Raw genomic sequence first — 12,588 nt, 5'->3', positions numbered from 1 at the left:
TTGCAATTGTGTACAGAGCTGTAATAAGATATTTTGGGATACAAAGCTCATCTATCCTTGCCATTTTTCTAATGCTTTTTCCAACTATAGTCACTTCCTCTTTTTTACACCATCTAGTTCATTTGCAGCCTCCCTTCCCAGACAACAGTTACAGCAGCATCAAAGGCAGTTCTTAGGTATAACAGCACCCTCTGGCTGGAGGACCTCATTCAATGATTCCAGATAACTAAATGGCAAATTTCTTTCCAGAGGCCCAATCCAATTTGCACAGAACTAACAAAAATTTTGAAGTGTCTGGGATTGTGTTATAAATACATTTATAGATAAAAACTATTATTGCAACATAGTATACAACCTACTCATTGCGTTTGCCAATGAGCATCACAATAGGCATAGGAGATTTTTTTAAAGGGTCTAATACCTTTATGATTACAAAAATGGCATATTGAATCCTGAGAACAGGGGAATTTTGGTTCTCAATTTGAGACCTCATTTGTTATTCAGTATATAAGCCATGGTGCTTTGTCTCTGACAGAGAAAAAACCTGCCTAGCGAACAGAACTATTTCAGAAACATTATATTACCATTCCTTCAGAATGAATGAATATTAATTATTCATTTACAGTTACACTCCTTTCCGTCTTGAAAGACAAAAGGAAAAAAATGGCAGAACTAGAAGTCATACAGGGATACTGAAACACACCTATGATCAGTGCTTTTTCTTAGTTGCATTTATATTCTATGGGGAAAAATATTAACTCTGTATATATACTGAATAATAACACTTTTATTTTAGATCAGCTGTTAATATGTATTTAGTTTTCAGGACTATTCAATCTTTTAATCCTATTTTCAAAAATCTAAAGATCACCATATCTTTAGAGAGGAAAATAGACATGCAAACTAGATTGTCTGTAATGGTAATCACACCTCTTTTCTTTTGTTTTCTTTTTGGTCAACCCATCCGTTTTGATGAAAGTATTTTGAGGGAATTCTTGATGGAAATGAAATCAGTGAATCATTACAGCATAGCAATGGCTTGAGATGTACAGGACCTATAGACGGGACTTTGCCTCAAATCTACAGTACAAATTTAAGGGTAAACTATGAAGAAGATTTCCCATTTGTCATAATGTGATATCCAATCATTAATAGAGGCCCTGTCCTTTTGTCTGAAATAATGTCTTCCCATGTGAACTTCATATACCTTCATTGCTACCTGTATGTGATGACGTGAAATGTTGATAAAGGTACTGTCTTGGTAATTTCATAATCCATTTTGATCTGTTTAAATCTGGATTAAAACATAGTATTAAAATTTTGCACTGTTTGTAGTGCAAGACAATTCATTAACACTTTCCTTCTCAAAACTGAACAGTAAAAAATGTAGTGTTCAAATTACCAGAGTCAAGGCTTCAAATAAGCTTTCAAGTTGCTACCACAACCTATAATCAATAGGCTGTGGAGTTATTTTCAGCCCTTATATATATTATTTCTCAAGATAAATGTATTATTAAATATATGGATGGAAAACAGCGTGGTCACAAGACCACAGACAGTGACAGCTTTCTGTTAATTTATACTTAAGTATTTTGTAGAACAGCACTGATACAGAAGTAACCTAATTGAAATTACTTCCTTCAGATCTTCAAAGAATTCTAACTTTCTAAATGAAAATCGTTATCTAAATTTACTTGCACTCTTAAATTACAGTAATTTTAATAGAGATGATAAAATATTTATATCTAGCTGTATGCAGAATAACTTTCCTGTTGTGAATTTTAGAGCTGAACGTGTGACAAGTGCATTCAAATCAAACTCTTACTAAAATTCATTCATGATAGGATATTTTAAGTTTTATCAAAAATCTAAGAGAAATCACTTTCTTTGGTGATGATCCACTAAAATACACAAAGGGAAATAAAAGCTTCCTTATTATTTATAAAAATAATCTAACCAATATGGAAGACTTTTTCAGGAGAATTCACTGTCCAGATTATCAACTGGAGTATACAGGGTATGTCTTTTAGATGATTTCTACAGTGGCGGACTCAGAGGCATGCATTCTGAGAAATATTTCTAGTCAAAAAGACAGACTTTAGCCAAGCCAATCAACAATAAAAAAAAAATGGCATGTCACTGACATTTTATATAAATGCCTTTGAAAAAGTACTCAAAAGTTACATCAATAATAACAGTAAATGCATCTTTCCTGATGTGCACAAGCACCCTCATATGAATCTGAGGCCAAGTTAGTGATTTTGCTGCATTACGAACCTGCAGGAAAACTTGCAGAACCACATTTTGAATAATCCAGTTGCTACCCTAGAAAAGAACTATGGTGGCAATTCCTGCCTATCCATTAGCTCTAGCACTTTGATCTGACTTGGCAGGCTCCAAACATCCTGCCTGACCTCATGGAGACACCATCCAACAGACACTGGGCAAAAATGCTGGACTCCTAGAAGGACCTTCACATCACTTCCTCAACAACAGAGGGCATTTCCAAGCAGCCTGCTGGCAGACTGAATACAGGATGTCTGCAAGCACAAAAAAAAAAAAAAAGGAGAGATCTGTCCTTGAAAACATTCTAGGGGATCATTCCATTCAGGTAAGCCTAAAACAGAGACAGTAAAGTCTTAGTATATAGTGCCTCATCCTGAAAACATGTATAACTGAAAGCTGCTACTCAGGAATTATTTTACTGTCTTTCTCAGCCTGTGCAATTATAAGCATTATTTTCTGGAGAAGCATGAAGAGACAAAACTCTGAAATGCACATATGACAGTGTTTAAATGGCAAGTTTATGGTAAATTCTCACAGTCCATGCATTTGTAACTTAATACTTCTGTTCGCTGAAATACAACACTACAACTCCTCTGGAATACAACTGCTTTAAAGATGTTATTTCCCATTCTTTTCTGACAGGAGAGGAACACTATTGTAGTAATTAAATCTCTGTTTTATCACGTCATCAAATAATGATCCTATCATTTTGTATTTCTGTTATTCATTTCCATAGTAAAATAAGTCAGTGATTTTTCCTCCTCCTTTTCTTTCATGTTAATTTTTCTTTATTTTTGTGTTTTTAAAGGCAAAATCTAGTACAAATTTGAAGTACAGTAGTTTCAGTGAACTATATTACTCTCTTCATTTATTTAGTTTACATATATGAAAAAGTATTGCAGTTGGGGGATAACTACATCTCTGCTGGATGGTCATGCTGACGGCCAAATAATTCACTTCAAACTTAGTGATTTATCTGCGTTCTTTTGTAGCTAACTTATTCAACTATTAAGAATCTTCATTGGATTTTTTTTAAAAATAGTAATTAAAAATGGTTCTTCAAGTAAGTATTATTGATGGAAGTTTTAAATACTTTTAGAATTAATTCTCCATTGAAAAATATTTTCAGATTTACCAAATGTCACAGGCAGTTTCAGAATGAAAAGTTTGGAAGCTTGGATTTTAGCTGAGTTCTTTGAGAAATTCTATTTGTATAAACTAAGAGGTTAAAGTAAAAAAAAATTGCTTCAGAACTATTGAATTGAAACTCTAATTATTTGACTTTGGCACATAAATAAATAAATATTTTTTTAGCCAGGAAGTGCTTTAAAATATCAAAAATTTGCTTACAAAAGGAAAATTGCTGCTCACCTCCTTTTATAATACTTATGTGAATTATTTTTCAAAATAATTATGTAAGAACTAACATATACATAATAATTTATATACTTCACAAAAGTCTAAAATCCTACAGCAACTAGGATAAATTAGGCATGAAAAATAGACATTCTTTAATTTAAAATTATTGAAAAAATGGTGAATGCCATCAAAATCATATGACTATCCTTGAGGCACCTACATAGTGAAGGAGTATACTGGAATATATTTCAGAACCAAATTTGGCTCTGGCTTCACAGACTATATATCATTTATTTGCCTGCATATGTGCCTCTTTTACTGCTTGAGGATACCTATAACTAGGTAAAGAGAAGTAAAAAATATGTCTCCAGACACAAGCTACATTTTTTAATGTATGAATATTGTAAATGTAAATTAATATTGTAGAAATGAATAATGTAAATATGAAATATGAAAATATGTCTATCTTCAGACCATGTACTTTTGTTTCTGTGCCATGTAATTAAAAATCACTTTCTCTTAAAGTTCCCTGAATTCTGGATATCTTTGCCAATTTTCTCCTGAATTGACAGAAGAATGAGTTGGAAGAAAAATCTGGCCTTTAGTTTTCGTTCATTTGTATTTTAAACTAAGACACTTTACATACTATTCTCTTTATCTGATGCATTCAAACAGATCAGCAGAAATAAGGCATACAGTTACAATTAACTAAATATACAATGGCCAAATATGCAGAATTCTCACTAATGTAATTAATGTGCAAATTATTAGTGATTTTATGATAAGTATCTCTAGGTATCTAGAGGTCAGGATCCTGGTTTGTTAAGCAGTGTACAGGTTTAATGGGTGTTGTCTAAAAGACCATTGTGAAGTTTTTCCATTTGAAGACTGTGGATATTTACTGTAAATGGGGAAACTTAAACCAAATCAGAAATTGTGTGCTAAATTACTGTTAGTTTACTAAGCTTTCTCATTTCTCTGAGTAGATTACAGAATCTATAAACAAATAGAAAAATTCTGTGCTTGTTAAAACTCCTACAATATTTTTGACAGACACTGATAGGGATGAAATTTCAATTGGTTAAAATAAACTGTGGATTCAAGAAGTCATTGAGGTAATGGTGCAACTGTTATTTAGCAGCAGGTAAGGTTTGTGTAAATAATAGTAATTTAAAAAAAACCTTCTTGCTTGTTTTCTTTATATTCTTTTTTTTTTCTTTTTTTTTTGTCCAACAGGATGATGATGCACGTGAAAGTCAGTTTAGCTTTACAGCATATGGAGTGGGCCCATGCGTGCAAGCAAAAGATGGAATGACACAAAAGGGGCCAAATAATCCTGTTCAAGCTGTACCAAAAAGCCCTGATGAGATGAGAAAGGTATTCATTGACCGGGCCAAGAAAATAGACACAATATCCAGAGCTTGTTTCCCTTTAGCCTTTCTGATTTTCAACATTTTTTATTGGGTAATTTACAAAATCATCAGGCATGAGGACATTCACCAATAACAAGACTAAGGCTTGCAGTACATAAAGATCTGGCTGTCACACTCGACCAGAAGTTTTTTTTTAGAAATGCACATCAGAGGAGTGACTGGAAGAGTTAAAAACACTGAGGTGGTGAAAAAAGATCCTGTGTGGACTGCAATGACCAGGATGGAAGAATGACACCCAGAAAAGATACACCTGCTATTGCAAACTTTCCTTGTAAAGCTAAATATTAACAAATTTTTCATTGTAAATCACTCTCTACTGAACCTTTACTGCCAAGTATTGATACATACTGTTACACAGTGGTATAACTGGACAGTACTCTCTGATGGTCCTTAATTTTTTTTTTTAATTCTGATGTATTTTTAATTTTAAAAATGGTTCCTGAGTACCCTAGGTAAATCTCACAGTATTACAGAATAGATTAGTGTTTGTAACATTGATTTCAATTTTACAATATAATGACAAATTACTGATTGGAGAAAACAATTTAAAGGACTTGATCTAATCTTAAGGACAGTACTGGTGGTTTTGCAATGAATATATTTGACATATTTAAGTCATATAATTTACTAAATGTATTTATATTACTGTTCCCCTGTTTGTTGAAATAGTCTCTGACAGCACAAAGTATACAGCCTATCACATGAGAAATATATTAAAATTTGTAAAGTATTGACTCCTGCAAAGGATTTTTTTTCCTTTTAATTACTTACGCTTTGATAATTGAAACATATTTTTAAATATTTTTTATATTTTAAGGGTTTTTTCCTCAATTCATAAAACTCATGCAGCTAGTGAAATAGACAAACTACATCAAAATTTTGCAATACTTCACTTTGATTCAATGCAAAGAGATCTTGGACCAAAACTGAAAGCAAATAGTGAACTCCACTGAAGCATTTGGAGGATGAACGCAGTTATGTTTATGCACATTCATCTCCTACATGTTACATAAATATAGGAAGCTTAATTTATGAATATATCAAGTTTTCTGACTCATGCTTTGAAGTTTATTGATATAACTTTGATATTGCTTAAGAAGCACTTGACAACTTTGGAGAAACATGAAGCTCATCTAAAACATAAAAAAGGATCTGGATGGTCTTTTACATTTACTGTATTTCACATTAATAAATAGGAGACCAACCATTAAAACTCTTAGAAAAATCTTCCCTGTTTAGGTTTAAATAAGTCATTTTAGTTGCTTCTTTGAATTGTAACACCATAGATCAATCTTGTCTATTGGAAAACAAAACTATGCTAAGATATGAAAATGCATCATTTAGAATTATTAGATACTCTAAGTCCAGTAGCTGAGGCTGATTCTCATTGCAAAATATTTTTATTTTGAACAGGTTTAAAATTTTTGGTTTGTTGTTGATCAGAATGTGTATACAAAAGCAAAATCAGCTGGAAAAAACCATCTGGTGCACTGCCAAAGGCATGGTGCATACGAAGAAGCAGTAGCAATGTAACTCTGCACTGAGTAATATGGCAACCTTGGCTTTGGTTTGTTATTGTTTTCCTCCAAGGATTACTTAGAGAGATTCTAAAATAGTAGCTCTCAGATTTTGTTAAACTGTGTCAGAAAGAAGGTGTATAATCCGCCTTTATTTTAAAACTATTATTCTTTTATAGTTTTACTTCATTTATGATCTAAAATTAATTCAATTTACTTAAAATATTTTTTTTCTTGCTGAGATGGTGTCTGCTTTTTGTTGATCTATTTATGTGCATGTTCCAAAATATCATGTTCACTTATGAAGGTGCTCCTCTGTTTGAGGAGGTATCATGAACTAATGGTTGATATTTCAGTTGAGTCATATTCACCTCTCTCAAAGATGTCATTAACTGTATTGTATGAAAAGGGATGTTAATTTGCTTCTGTTAGTAGCAAAGTCAACAGTATTTTGTTTAAGGGCTGTTTTCAAATGCACATAACTTTTGGCATATCATTCTGCTGCCCTCAGGTGAGTAAAGATGTTCTATTTTGATATAATGGAACCAAGATCTCTCCTGAACTGGTTTTATGGGTTGGGTTTTTTCTGTTACTTTTGCCAAGGTAACAGAAGCCTCTGTAGTCCACTAATAATGTGTTTTTCAAAAGAAATAATAACTTAAATTCAATTTTCACTTAGATTATTCCTAAATGACTTAGTGTAAAGGCACATGGTAAAGAAAGAGAGAAATGTCATTTGAGATGATAAGAAACTTCAAGGCACAAATGCCTGCTATTCACCACTGACTAGGGGAAAAGTCCAAAACTGCCAGCTGGCATGCTAGCCCTCTTTACAAAGCTAGAATCAATAGCTACAGACATCACCTAAGATTAGTGTGGGAGCTGATTCTTTTGTAACTTTATAGTGAAGCAGCAGAGAATACTATTAAGAAGATGCAAGAATTGAAAGGTACTCTGCAGTATTTGTCAGGCTGCAGTATTTGTGCTACAGTCCCATGAAAGAGACAGTGGAGAAGCAGAAAAATAATTATCAAGGAAATAATGCTTGAGGCAGATGGTATCTAGCAGGGGGCCATCCACATATAAATAAGAATCCATTAATTAGGCTGAAGTAGATAGCCACCTCATTTCACTATCACTGGACCAGGCCTGAGTACAAGTCCTTAGCAAACAACAAGGTTTCTTTTAAGCACAACCCGTGTATGACAGGCTAATGCAGCTTTGTCCAAAGTCATTATTCACCATAGGTGCAGACCCTGTAGTTCTCAGGTCATGTTTTTGTGGTCTCTGTATGCCAGCCCTGTACTTTCAAAATAAAATACTGGTACTAGAAGGACATTGGAACACAATGAAAAGAGAGGGAGGCACCATAGGATCTGGAGGAATACCCCAATAACACAGCTACTAAAGAGCTGGCACAGTCACTACAAAGGGAAAAAAGGAAGGACGAGACATCCTTATTATTTTTCCCAGTCTCACAGTATCCTTGCCATAGGTACAATTGTTCAGGCAGGAGCAGTAGCTACAGGGAGAAACAGTTTATATCAACTGCTACGAAGTATATACTGTTTTCTGAGAGCAGTTTCTACCTGTGCAGATTGACTTCCTCACCATCCGCTTTCCTAATGTAAAGAGAAGCAGAACAGGAAGGTACAGGATGAAAAGTCTGGACTGTGCATAGCATAACAGGGGCCACAGGAAGAGAGAAGCCCAAAGCAGAGCCTGGAACCTCTCATATGATTGTCTTTTCTTTACTAAAAAGAGATGTGGCCCAATCCGTGTCATCCCTCATAATGCCAAAAACTCCAGGACTTTGAGAGAGAATAAGAAAGGTCCCTTTGAGGTGCAGTAGAATTACTGAACTACCACAGTACCAAACTCCTGCTTAAATTCGAAACAGCAAAAGGTATTTTATTTTTAAAATTATATTCAAATACCAACACAATGCGCTCTCATGGTTAGAGGAATGGGTTTTTTTCTCTATAATGCTGACAAACTATAGGAGGTTTGAAGGTGTTTTACTATTTAGAATTCAGCTATTTTCTAAAGAATCATTTGTAGTGTGTGAGGGGTGATTCTGCTTGCTCACTAGACAGACATATTTAGGTGATTTAGATGTGCACTTTACATTTAAGGAGTAAGGTATTGCTTCCACTTTTTGTATTAATCCCTTACAGAACTGTAGGCTGATAATGTAGATAAAAATAGAATAGAATAAACTGTACAAAACCTTATATTTTTAACAGTAGGAAAAAATAAAAAGTCTTCCTTAACCTTAGGGGGGGGAAAAGTATTATTTGTAGCAATAATTTTATATTAGATGGAAATAAATTTATTTATACCATTTCCAGCCCAAGCTAACATGGTTGGCTGGAAAAGATGTACTTTTGTGTAACTTCTGCTCTCATTTGAGCTATTATAGGAATTAATCTAATCCAACAGAGAAGAATTTGGCCTTAAACTGTGAAACTGCTAAATGAGCTCGTAGTGCTTACAGTACGCCTGTGAGATAATAAAATAACTTTATCCACATCTTACTGCACAATCATATGGCTATTTAGATGACAATCAAATCAGACCTTCACAGCTCTTTTCCTTTTTGAGACAACTAAGAAGAAAAATATAATTCACAAACCAGACTACTTGTTAATAATAAAATGAGTATTCTGTTTTGGAGTGGTTATGGAAAAGGTGTCTTCAGGCAACACACATCACCTACAGTAATTACTGAAGTACTATCAATTTGGAAGGCTTGTGGAAGCAGGTTAGATTGCTAGAAACAGTGGGTTAATGCCAGAAAAAATGTTGGCTCATCCTGTATTCTTGACATTCTCAAATATTACTGCACTTCTTCACTTTCATCTTTGTGAAATATGCAAGAAACATTTCTTATGTTTGTATTTTAATGGATGACAGAGTGATACTAACAGATGAAATGCACTAAAGTAGCTGCTGATGTTCCATGAATGTGGAATTGTGAGTTGTATAAAAAGAAATTGCACCATAAGCTTTTGACATAAAGGTTTAACATAATATACAGTATTTTGTGTGTTAGTGATCCTGGCTTTTTAAAGGCTACAGCAAGAAAAAAGAAAAATTTATATGATAGTGTATTAATAACTTGTCTGTGAGTTTTCAAAATATTCTCCGTGAGTTCTGTCTGATGGCAATTTCATCTCAAAGTACTTCCTTTTTGGTAAAAATCTATAAATGTGTCGTGCATGGATTTAATTAGATTCCTTTTTGCTGTATTACAGTATCATATTGCACTTAAGCTGACATTCTCTGCAGACAGAAGTGTTAAAAATGTGAAATTTATGGTAACACCTGTATCATTGTAGATATTTTGTTCAAAAAAAAATAAACAATTTTTTCAGAAAACATGCAATTTTTTTATGATATTTTAGGCAACGAATTTAGAGTCAAAGGAGGGAGTATCAACACCATTGGAAAAAAAAGCATTAAATCCTCAGCAATAGTTAAGGTGCATTACCATTAAGTATTTCAGGAGTGAAAACTTGAGAGAAGGATAGAGTGCCTTCAGTTGTTACATGGGCTCCAGTTCTGAAAAAAGCTCATTCTGAAAACTCAAGGAAAGTTATCTTGACAAATATCTATTGAAATAAGTACAGCCATGCTCAAATAATCCTGCTGATCTTATTATCAAAAAGGCAAAGAACGTCAGTTGCAGCAAAATAGACTTTTGAAAAATAGACTTGTGAGCCCTCCTAAGTATTCCTTGATAAAAAATGCCTGAGGTTAGCAAATAAATCCTTTGCAAACAGTCTGAGTTCTGATAATCTGATTGCAGCATTGTTAATGCACTTATAAAGAGCACAGAGAACGCTCATCTAAGTAATAGCCAGATGTCAATGTGATGCCATTTAGACTAGAAATTTTTAACAGACGTCACAAATGTTTTGCAGTCCCTGCCCACATATGACAAAAGGCAACATCAGTTCATACATTTCAACTTACTTTTCGCATTGATGGAATACAAAACAAAGTTTGACATAATTGCAAATGAAGTATTTCCATTACCTGTCTCTAATAATTCAGTTCAGCAAACTTATGACTCAGAGCTTTATAAAATAGAAATTTCTCAAGAGAACAGTCAAATGTAACAAGACCACCAGAGAAACCTTAACAGAATTCTTGAGCAAGCCTTCATAGAGCCCACAGAACTGTGTGATCAGATCTTTACTATTTGTGACAGCTGTTGCTCCAGCAGATCTGTAACACCTTGTCTTCCCAAAAGCAAAACATAACTGGTACCTCTGACCTTGTTCCAGTGTGTTCCCAAGCAACAACACCATGAAACTACTGCAGTAGCAAATGTTTTCACATAGTTCCCAGAGCATGAAAACTGCAAATATACTGTACCAGGTGAGCAACAAACAATTAAACAAGAAATTGACAGCCAAATAATGTCACCTGAGAGTCATAGAAAAGAGAAGTAACAGATCTTAAAGAGATCAATATATGATTGTATGGCATAAACTATGTGGCCTTTTCAACACAGAATTCTGGAAAATCAGATATCAAATATTCTTTTTCATGATTGTATATATAGCTACCTAATTATTTTTAAAATATCTAATTATATTTTAAATTTTAAAAAATATTTAATTTCACATAGTCCATACATTAGATTTTATTTTGTACTATCCTACTCACTATACACTATCGGGATCTGAGAAAAATTTTTTTTTCTGAATATGTGAATTTAAAACCCAGGACAACAATCACCAGAAGTCGCAAACTAGAATTACAGCGAAATTGTCATTTTGGAAATAAATCAAACTTTTTCAAAATTTAAATAATATACTTCTAAACATTTAATAAGCAAATACATATTTTATATATAATGTTTCCTCATTAAAAAAAAAAGAGATATTTCAACAATTACTTCACAGACTTACAAAGTCAGAGAATGGCTGATGTTGGAAGGGACCTCTGGATGTCATCTTCTGCAAACCCCCTGCTCAAGGAGGGCCACTTACAGCCGGTTGCCCAGCATCATGTTCAGACAGCTTTTGAATATCTCCAAGGATGAAGAGTCCACAGCCTCTGTGGAGTGCTCAGTCACCCTCAGAGCAAAAAGTGTTTCGTAATATTCAGAGGGAACATCCTGTGTTTTGGTTTGTGCTCATTGCCTCTGATCTCTTACCACTGAAAAGAGCCTGACTCCATCTTCTTTACAAACTCCACACAAATTTTACACAAACTGATGAAATCCCCCTAAACTGGACACAATAGTCCAGATATGGTCCTACCAGTCCTGAATGGATGGGAACAACCACCTCCCTCAGCCTGCTGGCAACACTGCGGGTGTGTTTACTTATTCTCAGTAGGTATGTTCAGTAGGTACAGAAGACATTAAACAGTTGTTTCTAAAAGCACATTATACTGCAACTTGTTTTTCCACCTGAATATGAGGAAGCACTTTACTGTGCAGGTGACCGAGCACTGGAACAGATTGCCCAGAGATGATGTGGAGTCTCCCTCACTGGACATACTCAAGAACCATCTGGATGCAATCCTGTGCAATGTGCTCTAGGATAACCCTGCTTGAGTAGGGAGGTTGGACCAGCTGACCCACTATGCTCTCTTTCAACCTGACCCATTCTGTGATTCTGTATGAAGTTGGAGTAAACCTCATGTAGGTGTGCTAGATCACTCGTTATGAGTATTAAGAATAACTTATTTAGGAGGATATCGGACATTTTTACAAGTTTCAATTATACTTGATTGCATTATATGCGAATGAGGTTTCCCTCCCCATCCATTTCTTGTTTTATAGTAGCAAAAGCATCGTCATTTCTCCGGACAGTATAAATTAGACCACGAGATGGCTCCCTCGCACATGGATTGAGGGATGTCATGGGTATTTCGATTTTGTTCCAGGAGATAAACTTCAGCAAAATGCATTCTTCTGGAAGACTATTCATGCTACAAATCATACTTCATTTTGAAAGTTATTAACAATAGGT

The 12,588-nt window shown here is 34.2% G+C and overlaps 1 protein-coding gene across 3 annotated transcripts in view; it reads left to right on the top strand.

The window, feature by feature from the left end:
- The window catches only part of GLRA3 (glycine receptor alpha 3), an 89,379-nt gene extending 79,410 nt beyond the window's left edge, over positions 1-9,969 (top strand). For 2 of the 3 annotated variants that reach the window (XM_064652521.1, XM_064652518.1), the window contains exons 9-10: positions 980-1,099; positions 4,882-9,969. In XM_064652521.1, coding sequence (XP_064508591.1) covers positions 980-1,099; positions 4,882-5,151 — 390 coding nt within the window. In that variant the 3' untranslated portion in view covers positions 5,152-9,969. The remainder of the gene's footprint in view (positions 1-979; positions 1,100-4,881) is intronic. The other variant, XM_064652520.1, reaches the window with a different exon arrangement.
- The last annotated feature ends 2,619 nt before the right edge of the window (positions 9,970-12,588 follow it).

Source organism: Pseudopipra pipra, chromosome 4 (genome assembly GCF_036250125.1).
Source record: "Pseudopipra pipra isolate bDixPip1 chromosome 4, bDixPip1.hap1, whole genome shotgun sequence".
NCBI classification, from domain to species: Eukaryota; Metazoa; Chordata; class Aves; order Passeriformes; family Pipridae; genus Pseudopipra; species Pseudopipra pipra.
This window is presented reverse-complemented; position numbering and strand designations above follow the sequence as displayed.